Source organism: Protomyctophum bolini (genome assembly GCF_963924005.1).
Source record: "Protomyctophum bolini genome assembly, chromosome: 15".
Lineage (NCBI taxonomy): Eukaryota > Metazoa > Chordata > Actinopteri > Myctophiformes > Myctophidae > Protomyctophum > Protomyctophum bolini.
Window position 1 is genome coordinate 4,214,092 of NC_137876.1, and position 17,157 is coordinate 4,231,248.

At 41.0% G+C, this 17,157-nt stretch overlaps 1 protein-coding gene across 1 annotated transcript; it reads right to left on the reverse strand.

Annotated features, from left to right (window-relative positions):
* Positions 1-3,743: 3,743 nt before the first annotated feature.
* LOC308329227 (guanine nucleotide exchange factor C9orf72-like) lies at positions 3,744-14,519 on the reverse strand (the record flags this gene model as incomplete). Its single annotated transcript, XM_080783432.1, has 5 exons — positions 3,744-5,858; positions 8,220-8,329; positions 10,164-10,221; positions 10,934-11,169; positions 14,316-14,519. 5 exons carry the CDS (start codon positions 14,517-14,519, stop codon positions 5,672-5,674), a joined length of 795 nt encoding a protein of 264 aa, XP_080639558.1. The 3' UTR covers positions 3,744-5,671.
* Positions 14,520-17,157: the final 2,638 nt, after the last annotated feature.

The following is a 17,157-nucleotide window of genomic DNA, read 5'->3' on the forward strand; positions in this document are numbered from 1 at the left end:
CAAATAAAAAAAAACATGGGCTATAACCCATCGTTTTTGTCATTTCGTCATTTTTTTCAAATCCTCAAAAATGATGAAAAACGGCGCTCTATAGTATGCCGTACGATATGGGCTATAGCCCATGGTCCAAAATGATGAGAAACGAGGCTAACTTTTTTTTTTCAAATTAAAAAAAACATGGGCTATAACCCATCGTTTTTGTCATTTCGTCATTTTTTTCAAATCCTCAAAAATGATGAAAAACGGCGCGCTATAGTATGCCGTACGATATGGGCTATAGCCCATGGTCCAAAATGATGAGAAACGAGGCTAACTTTTTTTTTTCAAATAAAAAAAAACATGGGCTATAACCCATCGTTTTTGTCATTTCGTCATTTTTTTCAAATCCTCAAAAATGATGAAAAACGGCGCGCTATAGTATGCCGTACGATATGGGCTATAGCCCATGGTCCAAAATAATGAGAAACGAGGCTAACTTTTTTTTTTCAAATTTAAAAAAACATGGGCTATAACCCATCGTTTTTGTCATTTCGTCATTTTTTTCAAATCCTCAAAAATGATGAAAAACGGCGCGCTATAGTATGCCGTACGATATGGGCTATAGCCCATGGTCCAAAATGATGAGAAACGAGGCTAACTTTTTTTTTTCAAATTTCAAAAAACATGGGCTATAACCCATCGTTTTTGTCATTTCGTCATTTTTTTCAAATCCTCAAAAATGATGAAAAACGGCGCGCTATAGTATGCCGTACGATATGGGCTATAGCCCATGGTCCAAAATGATGAGAAACGAGGCTAACTTTTTTTTTTCAAATAAAAAAAAACATGGGCTATAACCCATCGTTTTTGTCATTTCGTCATTTTTTTCAAATCCTCAAAAATGATGAAAAACGGCGCGCTATAGTATGCCGTACGATATGGGCTATAGCCCATGGTCCAAAATAATGAGAAACGAGGCTAACTTTTTTTTTTCAAATTTAAAAAAACATGGGCTATAACCCATCGTTTTTGTCATTTCGTCATTTTTTTCAAATCCTCAAAAATGATGAAAAACGGCGCGCTATAGTATGCCGTACGATATGGGCTATAGCCCATGGTCCAAAATGATGAGAAACGAGGCTAACTTTTTTTTTTCAAATTTAAAAAAACATGGGCTATAACCCATCGTTTTTGTCATTTCGTCATTTTTTTCAAATCCTCAAAAATGATGAAAAACGGCGCGCTATAGTATGCCGTACGATATGGGCTATAGCCCATGGTCCAAAATGATGAGAAACGAGGCTAACTTTTTTTTTTCAAATTTCAAAAAACATGGGCTATAACCCATCGTTTTTGTCATTTCGTCATTTTTTTGGAATCCTCAAAAATGATGAAAAACGGCACGCTATAGTATGCCGTACGATATGGGCTATAGCCCATGGTCCAACATGATGAGAAACGAGGCAATTTTTTTTCTCCAAATTTTCAAAAAACATGGGCTATAACCCATCGTTTTTGTCATTTCGTCATTTTTTTCAAATCCTCAAAAATGATGAAAAACGGCGCGCTATAGTATGCCGTACGATATGGGCTATAGCCCATGGTCCAAAATGATGAGAAACGAGGCTAACTTTTTTTTTTCAAATAAAAAAAAACATGGGCTATAACCCATCGTTTTTGTCATTTCGTCATTTTTTTCAAATCCTCAAAAATGATGAAAAACGGCGCGCTATAGTATGCCGTACGATATGGGCTATAGCCCATGGTCCAAAATAATGAGAAACGAGGCTAACTTTTTTTTTTCAAATTTAAAAAAACATGGGCTATAACCCATCGTTTTTGTCATTTCGTCATTTTTTTCAAATCCTCAAAAATGATGAAAAACGGCGCGCTATAGTATGCCGTACGATATGGGCTATAGCCCATGGTCCAAAATGATGAGAAACGAGGCTAACTTTTTTTTTTCAAATTTAAAAAAACATGGGCTATAACCCATCGTTTTTGTCATTTCGTCATTTTTTTCAAATCCTCAAAAATGATGAAAAACGGCGCGCTATAGTATGCCGTACGATATGGGCTATAGCCCATGGTCCAAAATGATGAGAAACGAGGCTAACTTTTTTTTTTCAAATTTCAAAAAACATGGGCTATAACCCATCGTTTTTGTCATTTCGTCATTTTTTTGGAATCCTCAAAAATGATGAAAAACGGCACGCTATAGTATGCCGTACGATATGGGCTATAGCCCATGGTCCAACATGATGAGAAACGAGGCAATTTTTTTTTCCAAATTTTCAAAAAACATGGGCTATAACCCATCGTTTTTGTCATTTCGTCATTTTTTTCAAATCCTCAAAAATGATGAAAAACGGCGCGCTATAGTATGCCGTACGATATGGGCTATAGCCCATGGTCCAAAATGATGAGAAACGAGGCTAACTTTTTTTTTCAAAATTTCAAAAACATGGGCTATAACCCATCGTTTTTGTCATTTCGTCATTTTTTTCAAATCCTCAAAAATGATGAAAAACGGCGCGCTATAGTATGCCGTACGATATGGGCTATAGCCCATGGTCCAAAATGATGAGAAACGAGGCAAACTTTTTTTTTTCCAACTTTTTCCATTCCCAACTTTGCAGCTTCCACCTGAGGAACCGAGACGTGAAAAATATAACTGAGCGTCACTTGGGATGGTCACAAACTCTCCAACCATACCCACCCCATGTAACTTGGAGTTACACTGGACAGGACACTCTTCTTCAAAAAACACATGGAGAACACAAAAGCCACGGTCAACACCCACAATAACATCCTGTGAAAACTAGTGAACTCCAAGTGGGGCACAGACGCACAAACAATCCGTGCAACTCCCATGGCCCTGTCTTTCTCTACAGCAGAGTATGCCTGCTCAAGCTGGAGCCGATCACGTCACACCAAATTGGTTGACACAGCCCTAAATGACACCTGTCGCATCATCACAGGATGCGTCAAGACAACACCTGTCCCGTTTATGCGCTAGCCGGCACCTCCCCCCGCACATCAGACGACTGTGTATCGCTCAAGATGAATGGAGAACACAGGAGATAGACAGTGAAGTTAGGGATGAATGAAGGAAAGTCTGGAATGAAATGATAGAGAACACCTCACACACATAGTTTCCTTTCGTGGCTGTTTACATCCGAGGGTCGCCGACTCGCCGGTCCTCTCGAACGTAACAGTTTAACGTCATGCCCAGGACGAAAAGATATAGAGAACACCAACATGATGTACAATGTTTTTTCAATTTTTTCATTTATATATAGGGTTGACGACAGAATACAGCAACTTGCAATGGGCCTGGTCTACAACATTAGCGATACACTCATGTAGGTCTATTAGGCCTTCTTCACAACACCAGAGGGAGTTCCACAAACCACGTTCAACCCAGATTCGGCTCAAACAAGGGATTAAACTAATTTTGCTCTATGCCACAAAAATGTGGAACGTCCTACCAACAGCCGTTAAGAAATGTCAATGAGAGGATTGGAACAAACGACGTAAGCCACCTGCACTTCGAACAGAACCTGAACAGAACTTAATTGTTAGGGAGCAGTTACACAAAAGGTAATATAGGTAGGTATGCAGGTGCTTCTCAAAAAATGTGATGTGGAAAAGTTCATTTTCTTCCATAATATAATTCAAAAAGTGAAACTTTCATATACCGGTATTCTAGATTAAATAAAGTAAAATATTTAAAACCTTTTTTTGTTGTAATCTTTTTGATTGTGGCATAAAGCTCATGAAAATCAAAAAATCGGACCTCAAAAAATGTATAGTTTATGAGACCACTAAAAACATATTTATAATACAGAAATGTCGACCATCTGAAAAGTATGTTAATTTGAATGAAACAGATACACTTTCTATCAGAGCAGTCAAAATTCCACAATCTAGGGCCAAAATGACAAAGTTGTAACATTGCATTTTGTTTTGAAACGCCAGTGTATTTAATATAATAAATAAAATAAAACAGGACATTTTAAACATTTACTCGTGAAACGCCAGCAGCAGATGGCATACTGTACAAACTACAAGCTGAAATGGAATAGAACATTGGCATTCAAAAGCAAATACTCAAAGGCTAATTAAATGACGTCATAATACTGTACATATAACAGGCACTGGAGACAGTAATGGCTCATGGTTTAATAAATATATAATAATTAACACAAATAGCTAATTCTCCAACAGAGCATCACAACTAGTTTCATTGGCATGAATGAATGCAAAGAAGGCCCCATTTTTGTCAAATGAAAACCTAATATATATGTAAAGGCATGCTGGGATACGGCTTTCAAATAAATTAAGGCAAGAGATCAAAATACTATAGAATGATGATATGCACATGGCTGCCATCTTGCCAGCAAGGTGCTACCTCAGAGAGTATAAAGAAAGATAAAGACTGATCCCCCCCCTCCGCTATTCATGTCAGTGGAAGTTGCTCAGTGGCGTTTTGAAGCACCCGGAAGAGCCTTCTACTTCCGCCTTTTTTTTACCGATTTGGTGCCCAAAATGCGGAAGTGCACATGTGATCAACGTTAAAGCCCAGCTGCACAGGGTTTCCCCAATCATACTTCCACAGGTCCGCCTGCAGTCCCTCCTCTTACCACTAGGGCCCAGTGCTTCAACGTTGGAGAGCCTCACTGGCCCCTTGTGCTACCTAGGTGCAACTTCCCATAGACAGCCCATTCATCCAAACAGAACAGTCCTATCAAATTGTATTAAATAACGTCAAATGTCAAACATTGCAGCTGTACCGGAAAGTTTGAATTATCCTCTTTCTATCTGCAATGTGTTTGTTTAATGAAAATCCACTGTAGATATTTTATGAGCTACTCCCCGTCAAGAAATTCCTTGCAGATGATCTTTTTTCTAAGTGCTGGAGTTTGGAAGTGCTCGTTGACTATCACTCAACAGCCCGTGTGTACCAACTGTTTAGAATTTGCACATAATGCAGAAGGTTGCTTTACTGATAACGAGCGCTTCCAAACTCTGACACAAAAATATTCATCTGCAAGGAATGTCTTGTAGTACGTAGCTCATAACATGTCTATGGTGAATTTTTATGAAACACTTTGCAGATAGTAAGACGATAATTCAAGCTTTTTGTACAGCTGCAATGTTGGCGAGTTTGACGTTATTTAATACAATTAAATAGGACTTTTCTGTTTGGATGAATGGGCTGTCTAATGGGAAGTTGCACCTTGTTAGCACCTTGCTGGCAAGATGGCAGCCGTGTGCATATCATCAATAGAAAGCCAACAATGGGTGTCAAGTCAACTGCAGAGACAGTGGTAACGTCTCGCTGTCAAATATAGTTTCATCAAGATCAGTCGTTCCCAAAAAATGTTTAGCTTGAGACCCAAGAGAGAAATTCGATGTCTCGCTGGCTGTGGGCAAAACTAATGAAAATAGCAGATGTACTAAGCTCGCAAACACGTTGTCAGCAGCGTTGGTTTCATTAGACAGCTGGTGGATGGAAAAGAAGCTCCACCTTCTCCGCGGCTGACTGACGCGACGGACAGATTCCCGTAAAAACGCTCTCCTCCTTTTGACATGGGACAAAAAGTGTTGAGGATCACCGGCACAGAAACCAAAAAAAAAACAAACGTCAGGATTTCGGGGAGGGGTCACTATCGATGTGGTGGACTTCTCAGAAGCTGGTGAGCACGTCCCTCTCCTGCACGCTGGTGTAGAAGGGCTTGCCGAAGACGAAGGAGTGCAGGCCAGAGCGCAGCTTCTCGGCCAGGGCCATGACGATGCTCAGGTCCCCTTCCGTCCTCAGGTCCAGGTCCGTCTTCAGGTTGCGCAGCGCGGTGAACGGCTTCTTGCCCTTTTGACTAGAGACGGTGGGGGTGCATACTTAGTTTAGACCAGTGGTTCCCAAAGTGGGGTCCGGGGACCCCCAGGGGTACCTGAGGGAGTTCCAGGGGGGACCCATCTATTTTGTTCATGTTCATAAAGTGCTAAAGTGTTTAAAGCAGTGGTTCCCAAACTTTTTCATGTCAAGGACCCCCACATTGACACTACTTAGCCGTGGACCCCCATTTGAAAAGATATGCCAGGGACCCCCATAAGAGAAGACGTACACATTTAGACGTCTACATTTAGACGTCTGTCTACATTTAGACGTCTACATTTAGACGTCTACATGAAAGGGCCTTTCTGTGAGGAGTTTGCATGTTTTCCCCGTGTCCCCTAGGGTAGGTACCCTCACAAAAAAACATGCAGTAATCCTGGTCACTAAACTGCCTCCCCCTGGCCAGCCGGGGCGCCTGATGGAGGGGAAAGGAACTGGTTGGAATAACGTGTTCCTTCCACGCGCTACGTCTAACCAGGGAAACTCCCCCCTGTCAGGTGTAAAGGAGCAACGACTTGGACACTCAGGCATGAAGGAAGCATGAGTTCAAGTCCGTTGCTCTCCCCTTGTCCCCCATATATGGGGAATAGGTTGGTCTCCCCTTGTCCCCCATATATGGGGACTAGGTTGGTGGAGTGTGTGTAGAGCCCAGGATCACATTAGATAATTGACACAGGGGTGAAAAATGGGTTACAAAATCGTGGGATAAAAAATATATATATATATTTAAAAAAAAAAGCATTTATCATGAATCATGCGTAAGCTAAGAACGTAACAGTGGAATATCTATATAATGAAACTAATACTATACATATAAACTATACATATATACTATACTATGCTATACATATGTACTATGACGTGCTATGACTACATACAATGATGATGTTTAGGTGAAAAAAAGAACAGAAAAAAATAAAAAATTAAGTAATTAATTAAATTAAAAATGTCACCGAGAAGCATCGTTGGGTCAAAAGTATACCAATACTGCAATTTAAAACTGCTAAGTAAAAGTACGGAATTTAAAATGTACTTGAGTAAAAGTACAAAGGTATCGGCAGCGAAATGTACTAAGAGTAAAGGTACTCATTGTGCAGAAAGTTCAAAATCTATTGAAAATATTATAGGGTTGAAGTGGTTAACCCATTCTGAACGGGAACCCGTTTCGGTGTTTTAATCATTGTTATGGTTTAGCTATTGGAAAAATAGCAGATCTACAAGCTCATAGCGCGGCACCGAGTGCCACGCTACGAGCTTGTAGGTCTGCTATTTATTTTAAATCGTGAAAATGTAGTGCAAAGCTTTGAATATATATTCTCTCAGAGCGAACGTTTTGAACTCAAATCTTTGCTTCTGGGGGGGGGGGGGGTCCCTGGAACAACATATCAGATGGTGGTCGGTGGTAGATCCAAGAAGCTTGCTACACAAGTTTGTTTCACAGCTTATTGGGATCTGGGATCTCGGAAGCAAATTCGATGACGGGGCTGTTCCTTTTTTTCCAAGATACTTGGTAGATGATTGGATGGGACCGTCTGTCTATCACCGTGTGGGGGCGTGCAAACACAACCAATCATATTGACGTGTCTATATAGCGTCACATCCGGTTTCGCACATGTCCCGCCCTTAGCTCACGCTGATTGGTTCGAACCACGGAGCGGTTCGGCGTTAGCTCAACTCCCCGAGAGATCCCAGATGGTTGCTGTGTTGGGGAACATGGTTACCCAATACCGCCCCCATCTGGCAGCGTCAGGTTAGGTCGGTGGCCCAATTACATAAATTCTGGGGTCCTTGACATGAAATATTGAGCACCACTGATATACAGTGTTGTTTTCGTCGACTAAAACTATGACGAAAAATGTTCGTCGACTACCTTTTTTCACTGACTAAAACTAAATGAAAACTAAATGAAAAAGAATCTATGATGACTAAAACTAAGACTAAATATACTGACAATTTAGTCAACAAATAAAAACTAGACTAAACTGTTAGGAAGGGACTAGTGGACAAGAGATCCAGTTATATGCTGGGTTGCATGCTGAAAATGGCAGATCTACAATCTCAGATTGTAGATCTGCCATTTTCAGCATGCAACCAAAGTGTAAAATATGTCATTACAACGACATCAAGGCCTGTCAAAACACATTTTAAATCGTATGACATTTAGTCGACTAAAACTAGACTAAACACTAGAACATTCCAGGTGACTAAAATGTGACTAAAACTAAGTGAAAACTATTCAGGAGACAACGACTAAAACTAAAATAGAAGTTTGCTGCCAAAAACAACACCGCTGATACAGCCTAAATGTGTTTTAAAGGAGATCTTTGGGGGAGCGACTCACGTCTGGTCCTCGATGTACTTGAGCAGCGTCAGAGCCTTCCTGTGGAGCAGCAACAGGAACTGAGCCAGGTACGTACTCCTCAGGTTCAGACCTGGCTTCAACAGAAACACCTGACCACCGCACGCACACGCACACACACACACACACACACACACACACACACACACACACACACACACACACACACACACACACACACACACACACACACACACACACACACACACACACACACACACACACACACACACACACACACACACACACACACACGCACCCACCCACCCACACCCACACACACACAGGAGGATGCGTGAGGATGATGATAATAATAACCCATTCTGACCTGAGGTCAGATTCTAAAAATGTCTGTTTGAAAATGACAGTTTTCTGAAAAAGCTCTGTTTCTATGTATGTCAGTGGTTCTTCGATTTTTCTAAAATATAGCAGACCTACAAGCTCGTAGCGCGCCACTCGGTGGCGCGCTACGAGCTTGTAGATCTGCTGTTTTTCAATAGCTAAAGCATAACATGATGCTATAACACCAAAAGGTGTTACCGACCCGTTCAGAATGGGATAATAACAACAATAATAATCTCAAGTAACCACCGCCAGGCAGGGGGCACTAGCGATAGTTCAGCAACCCCGCCACCACCATTCTATTTGGTTGTAGAAGAAGAAGAGCGCCTCCTCGTCTGCCCCCCAAGGTTCTGTCTAAAGAGGACGGGACGCGAAGACCGTATAAGGGCGCCGCCATGTTTGCTCACATGGTGCTCCATGGAAGGAAAGAAACATGCGCGCAGTTGAGACCAAGGAAGCTGAACGAGGAAGGCTGCATAAAGCCCACTGCGCATGTTTCTTTCCTTCCATGGAGCACCATGGAGCCAACATGGCGTCGCCCGTACGACACCATGTTGTCTTCGGCGTTCGCGTCTCGTCCTTTTTCAGACAGTCCTTGGTCTGCCCAAAACGGCAATGGCGGGAGGTGGTCGGCGCGCTGATCGGACCTGATCACTGGCTAAGAGTCTTTAGAAGCATTCCTAACAGACTTATAGCATGTTATGTAGACAGCACTAGAATTGCATTGTATATAGTCATAGCACGTCATAGTACATATGTATAGCATAGTAGTATATATGTATAGTTTATATGTATAGTTTCATTATATAGATATTCCACTGTTACTTTCTTAGCCTACGCATGTTTCATGATAAATGCTTTCATGTGATGTATTCCCATGCTAAATAAGACGTTAATGGCGTCGTTGGCGGCTCGGGATTTCATTAAAAAAGACGTTGAAGAAGTCGTTAGCGGAGTGATACAGTAATACCAGTATTAGTTCTCCGGATCATGGGGTCGATTAGCTCGGGGACTCATTTCATGTCTCTGTTCCTATTGATTTTAAAATGATTTTACTTGTCTATAAAGCTCTCAATGGTCTCGCACCTTCCTACCTAAATGACTGCCTGCCTAAATATGTCCCAAACCGCCCCCTAAGGTCTTCAACTGCTGGCCTGCTCGCTTTGCCTAAAGAAATGGCAACTAAAGAATACAGGGAAGCAGCTTTTTGCTTCTAGGGGCCGACGGCGTGGAACAAACTCCCACTGTACCTTCGACAGGCAGCCTCTGTAGACATTTTTAAAGCACAGCTCAAGACCCACTTCTACACTCTTGATTTTAATTGATCTTTACATTGTTTTGTTATTCATGTCCTCACTGTATTGGATTACTGCTCTTGTTTTTTAATGTTTATGCCTTGCTTTTCTTTTCTTTTTTTTCTCCATTGCTCTGTAAAGCACTTTGAGCTGCATTTCATGTCATGAAAGGTGCTATAGAAATAAAGTTATTATTATTTCTATTAATATTATATTGCATTCATCCGATTAAACTAAAACTACAAACAGAAGAGGAATGGACAGGTTCATATTCAGTTCACATCCTTACCTCATCTATGAATGACTTCACCAACGTGTCTTTGTGCGCGACATCTTGGAATATATTTCTGAAAGGACAAAAGCATCGTCATGGTTAGATACATATATTTAACTGGGAACAGGGAGGAACTCCTTATATGGTCAGCAGCACACTCTATAGTAGGGAGGATTATCACAACACTCGCTGCCGCGCTATGTAGGTCTGCTAACTTGTATGTCTGCTATTTTTGAGAAATCGTGAAAATATGGCGCAAATCTTTGAATATATATTCTTTCAGAGTGAATGTTTTTTAACTCAAATCTTTGTTTCTGGGGGGAGACTGGGGAGGTCCCTGGAACAACATATTTTCAGATGGGGGGTCTGGGGCCAAATACAGATAATTCTGGGGGTCCTTGACTTGAAAAAGGTTGAGTACCACTGACATAGAAACATATGGGTTTTTCAGAAAACTTTTATGATTTACGTAGAAGACATTTTCTAAATTTCGACGTCAGGCCTAAATGGGTTAACTCATTCTGGGTGGGAAGCCCTTTTGATGTTAGCATTATGTTATGCTTTAGCTATTGAAAAATAGCAGATCTACAAGCTCATAGCGCGCCACCGAGTGGCGCGCTATGAGCTTGTAGGTCTGCTATTTTTGAAAAATCGAAGAACGACTGACATAGAAACATAGCTTTTTCAGAAAACTGTCAGGATTTAGAAGACATTTTTAGAATCTGATCTCAGGCCAGAATGGGTTAAGAAAGAGACGGAGAGACTAGTGTGTTTACAGTACGTACAGGTCGGGGGTGAAGGACTCGTCCGTGTGGATGACCGTGTCGGGGGCGATGTCCTGCTCGCTGTCCGTGCGCCACAGCGCGCCCAGCTCCGAGCGCATGTAGCGCCGCTGGTTGTACGTGTGCTCGTGGCACGGCGGCATCTGCCTGACCGTGTTGATGTCCACGTCGATGTGCGTGGTGGGGTACGGGGAGTAGAGCACCTGGCGGAACGGCAGCACGAAGCTCCCCGTGGAGTCCTATAGATATACGATACAACAAACAAAAACTGTGTGTCACCAACTGTGTTTAACCCATTCTGACCTGAGATCAGATTAATACGAGGTTTTCCACTGGACACACACTGGTCTGATTAACCCATTCTGACCTGAGATCAGATTCTATAAAAATGTCAGTTGTTCTTCGATTAAAAAAAAATAGCAGATCTACAAGCTCGTAGCGCGCCACCGAGTGGCGCGCTACGAGCTTGTAGATCTGCTATTTTTCAATAGCTAAAGCATAACATGATGCCAACACCACAACGGGTTCCCGGTCAGAATGGGTTAATAAACTCCAACTAGTCCAGAACGCTGCTGCCCGTATCGTCACTACAGAACCCCTGTCATCAGTCACATCACCCCTGTTTTACACCAACTCCACTGGCTCCCCATCAAATACCGTATCGACTTCAAAATCCTTCTCCACACATTCAAGGCCATCCATAACCCCCCATACCTGTCTGACCTCACCCGGTCTCTCAGGTCTGCCTCCTCCCTCACCCTGAAAGTCTCTCCCAGCCCGTCTCTCCACCATGGGGCTCAAGGTCTGCCTCCTCCCTCACCCTGAAGGTCCTCCCAGCCCGTCTCTCCACCATGGGGCTCAAGGTCTGCCTCCTCCCTCACCCTGAAAGTCCTCCCAGCCCGTCTCTCCACCATGGGGCTCAAGGTCTGCCTCCTCCCTCACCCTGAAGGTCCTCCCAGCCCGTCTCTCCACCATGGGGCTCAAGGTCTGCCTCCTCCCTCACCCTGAAAGTCCTCCCAGCCCGTCTCTCCACCATGGGGCTCAAGGTCTGCCTCCTCCCTCACCCTGAAAGTCCTCCCAGCCCGTCTCTCCACCATGGGGCCACCTGTTTAGGCAGGCCTATGACTCTGTGTGACCTCCGTGTATTCTGCTGCAAGCTGTGCCCTAGTTTTGTTCTGCTTTTAACTGTGTTCTTGTACTGTTTTTAACCTGTACGGCGACCTTGAGTGCCCTGAAAGATGCTTTATAAATAACATTTATTATTATTATTATTATGTTTTTGACCATTAGGGACGGAGCTCGTTCATTTTTCATTGAATTAACCCATTTTGTGGGGCGGGAACCCCTTTTGGTGTTTTAAAGCATTATGTTTATACTTTGGCTATTGAAAAATAGCAGATCTACAAGCTCATAGCGTGGCACAGAGTGCCGCGCTACGAGCTTGTAGGTCTGCTATCTTTGAAAAAATCGCGAAAGTGTGGCGCAAATCTTTGAGTGTATTCTTTCAGAGCGAACGTTTTTAACTCAAATCTTTGCTTCTGGGGGGGGGTTCCCTGGAACAACAATCCTATGGATTACGGACGCATGCTTTAATTCAACATGGAGTCTACACCAAGAAGAGATGGAACGATACGGAAACGAAGCAGAGGAGTTTCACAGCGACTTTTTCCTCCTAAATGGTTTGGAATGCAAACACATTTCTTTTGGGTCGGCGGCGATTCATGGCCTGTTAACAGCGAACCCGAATCGCAAGTACAAGCCCCCGACTGGCAAAATGGATCGCAGAACTGTGATTATTTTATGCCTGTTGCTATCGGGAGACATTCATTTCAATCCTGGACCGGTTACACGATCACAAGCAGTCTCACAAGCGAGACTGCTCCTACAGCAAGAGGTACTTCCGCAAGCTACAGCCGTTTCCATCGCAACGCGCCACGGCTTCCAGAGCGCCGCCTCCACGGACTTGACCACGGACGCAACTCCAAGATCAGCCTGTGAACGCTCTCCAGCCTCTCCCCCACAGCATACAACCAACGGATGGCTGCAATTCGAAACTGGCCTCTGTAAAAGCTGAATTTTTATCTGGATTGTACTATGTTTTTGTATGGACGTGGTGTTGGGTGCCTGCACATATGCACACATGGCATCAACGCATGGTGTTGTGTGCAGGCGCCCTACACTCTGTCTTTCGTTCTCTTTTATCCCCCTGTTCCCCTCACTGTATATATATATTTTTTTTCCCTTTTCGCTTCCTATATGATGAATTCCTGTTCTGTTCTTTAACTACATAGAAGTGTCTATTTGTTTGTCTCTAAATGTTTTGATGAATTGAACAATGTGGACCCTGTTGTAAACAAGTGTAAGGCTTAATTGGGTCGTCCACTCACAGTTAACAGTCTTTGTATTGAGTTTGTGCTTGAAATGTACTGTAATTCTGCAAACTGTTAATAAAGATTTCAATCAATCAATCAATCAGGTGGGGTTCGGCGGCCAAATACATAATAGGTTTTTGGGGGTCCGACACCTTGACATGAAAATGTTTGAGAACGACTGACATAGAAACATAGTTTTTTCAGATAACCTTTCAGGATTTACAAGACATTTTGTATAATCGTCCTCAGGTCTAAATGGGTTAACGAGCCCTTATTATCGATCAGGCTTACCGAGCTGCGGGTTCTTATCGAGCCCACTATCGAGTTCTTATCGAGCCCACTATCGTCGAGCATGTTCTATTGTTTGGTGGAAAGACAGGAAAGGACAATACATTCTGAACAGAACCAGCATCTTTTACTAGGGCTTTCAAATACAGTCATTTTGTAACAGACGGAAGGCAATTGAGCTTTTTTACTTTTGGAAAATAATGTTAGTTAGTTAGTTTCATTTATTGTCCACGGGTGGAAATTCGTCTTCGGTCTCAAACAGCAAAAAACAAACGGTTACAATAACAGCAACAACATTTAACACAATTATTTTCTCATGGCAAAAAAGTGCAGGACAAACAGTGGCAGATACATTGGAAAACAAACAAATCTATAGCGAGACATGGTATCATTTAGTGCCTTAATGGCATTTGGTATGAAAGAATTTTGAAAAATGTTACGGTTAGCTCTTGGTACTTTGCACCGTCTACCAGAGGGAAGTAGTTGGAACCCCCTGCAGAGTGGATGAGAGGGGTCGTTTGCTATCTTGATAGCTTTTTTACGAAGTACCTCCTTGTAGATACAGCCTAATTGTTGCTGTCTCTTCCCAATTATTTTTGAGGCTAGGTTTGCTATTCGCTGCAGCTTGCTTCTTCCTTTTACATTTAGATTTAGATGAAGAAACTGTTAACTGGTTAATGTGTGTACTGTACACAGTCACTCTAAAAGCGCAATTGTCATAGTACCTTAAGCAGCCCCTGTACAAACAGGCCGGTGTCGTATTTGAAGGAAGTGTCGGCCTTGCAGAGACGAGAGCATTTCCTCTCGACTGGGGTGAGGAAGAGACACAGCGTCCGCACGATCTGCAATGTAGGAAACACGTAACCGTCAAAACACCATCCATGCAACTCCAAAACTCCATACAGACGTGGAGAACATGAACATAACATATATGTATATTCTTTAAGTTGGCTGGTGCAAAAACAAAAAGAACGATGTGACGTATAATATCACAGATCATAAGATATTTTGCCCAGCTGTATCTTTCCAAGATGTGTGTTGGATGGATACAGATTAAAACTAGATTAATCCCCTAGTGACTTTTAAGAGCATTGCCTTGGGAACTCTCTCCAGCCTATTGCTCCTGCTTTGACGACGTGTAGCAATAAGCAGTGATCTTAGTTTTATATTACCTTAGTAGTTTCAAGACGTATTGTTCTTATTAGTATTTTTTGAGGCAAATTATTCCGGCAAATTATTTTGGGAGGCAAATTATTCCGGCAAATTATTTTGGGAGGCAAATTATTTTGGGAGGCAAATTATTTTGGCAGGCAAATTATTTTGGGAGGCAAATTATTTTGGCAAATTATTTTGGGAGGCAAATTATTTTGGCAAATTATTTTGGGAGGCAAATTATTTTGGGAGGCAAATTATTTTGGGAGGCAAATTATTTTGGCAGGCAAATTATTTTGGCAAATTATTTTGGCAAATTATTTTGGGAGGCAAATTATTTTGGCAAATTATTTTGGGAGGCAAATTATTTTGGGAGACAAATTATTTTGGCAAATTATTTTGGGAGGCAAATTATTTCGGCAAATTATTTTGGGAGGCAAATTATTCCGGCAAATTATTTTGGGAGGCAAATTATTCCGGCAAATTATTTTGGGAGGCAAATTATTTTGGGAGGCAAATTATTTTGGCAGGCAAATTATTTTGGGAGGCAAAGTATTTTGGCAAATTATTTTGGGAGGCAAAGTATTTTGGCAAATTATTTTGGGAGGCAAATTATTTTGGGAGGCAAATTATTTTGGCAAATTATTTTGGGAGGCAAATTATTTTGGCAAATTATTTTGGGAGGCAAATTATTTTGGCAAATTATTTTGGGAGGCAAATTATTTTGGGAGGCAAATTATTTTGGCAAATTATTTTGGGAGGCAAATTATTTTGGCAAATTATTTTGGGAGGCAAATTATTTTGGCAAATTATTTTAGGCAAATTATTTTGGGAGGCCATTATTTGACACTTTGGTTGTTGAGAAACAGCTCCTAAAACATTACTTTACACTTTTGGTTGTTGAGAAACAGCTCCTAAAACATTATTTGACACTTTTGGTTGTTGAAAAACAGCTTCTAACCATTATTTGACACTTTGGTTGTTGAGAAACAGCTCCTAAAACATTATTTTACACTTTTGGTTGTTGAGAAACAGCTCCTAAAACATTATTTGACACTTTTGGTTGTTGAAAAACAGCTTCTAACCATTATTTGACACTTTGGTTGTTGAGAAACGGCTCCTAAAACATTATTTTACACTTTTGGTTGTTGAGAAACAGCTCCTAAAACATTATTTGACACTTTTGGTTGTTGAAAAACAACTTCTAACCATTATTTGACACTTTGGTTGTTGAGAAACAGCTCCTAAAACATTATTTTACACTTTTGGTTGTTGAGAAACAGCTCCTAAAACATTATTTGACACTTTTGGTTGTTGAAAAACAACTTCTAACCATTATTTGACACTTTGGTTGTTGAGAAACAGCTCCTAAAACATTATTTTACACTTTTGGTTGTTGAGAAACAGCTCCTAAAACATTATTTGACACTTTTGGTTGTTGAAAAACAGCTTCTAACCATTATTTGACACTTTGGTTGTTGAGAAACAGCTCATAAAACATTATTTTACACTTTTGGTTGTTGAGAAACAGCTCCTAAAACATTATTTGACACTTTTGGTTGTTGAAAAACAGCTTCTAACCATTATTTGACACTTTGGTTGTTGAGAAACAGCTCCTAAAACATTATTTTACACTTTTGGTTATTGAGAAACAGCTCCTAAAACATTATTTGACACTTTTGGTTGTTGAAAAACAGCTTCTAACCATTATTTGACACTTTGGTTGTTGAGAAACAGCTCCTAAAACATTATTTTACACTTTTGGTTGTTGAGAAACAGCTCCTAAAACATTATTTGACACTTTTGGTTGTTGAAAAACAGCTTCTAACCATTATTTGACACTTTGGTTGTTGAGAAACAGCTCATAAAACATTATTTTACACTTTTGGTTGTTGAGAAACAGCTCCTAAAACATTATTTTACACTTTTGGTTGTTGAAAAACAGCTTCTAACCATTATTTGACACTTTGGTTGTTGAGAAACAGCTCCTAAAACATTATTTTACACTTTTCGTTGTTGAGAAACAGCTCCTAAAACATTATTTGACACTTTTGGTTGTTGAAAAACAGCTTCTAACCATTATTTGACACTTTGGTTGTTGAGAAACAGCTCATAAAACATTATTTTACACTTTTGGTTGTTGAGAAACAGCTCCTAAAACATTATTTGACACTTTTGGTTGTTGAAAAACAGCTTCTAACCATTATTTGACACTTTGGTTGTTGAGAAACAGCTCCTAAAACATTATTTTACACTTTTGGTTATTGAGAAACAGCTCCTAAAACATTATTTGACACTTTTGGTTGTTGAAAAACAGCTTCTAACCATTATTTGACACTTTGGTTGTTGAGAAACAGCTCCTAAAACATTATTTTACACTTTTGGTTGTTGAGAAACAGCTCCTAAAACATTATT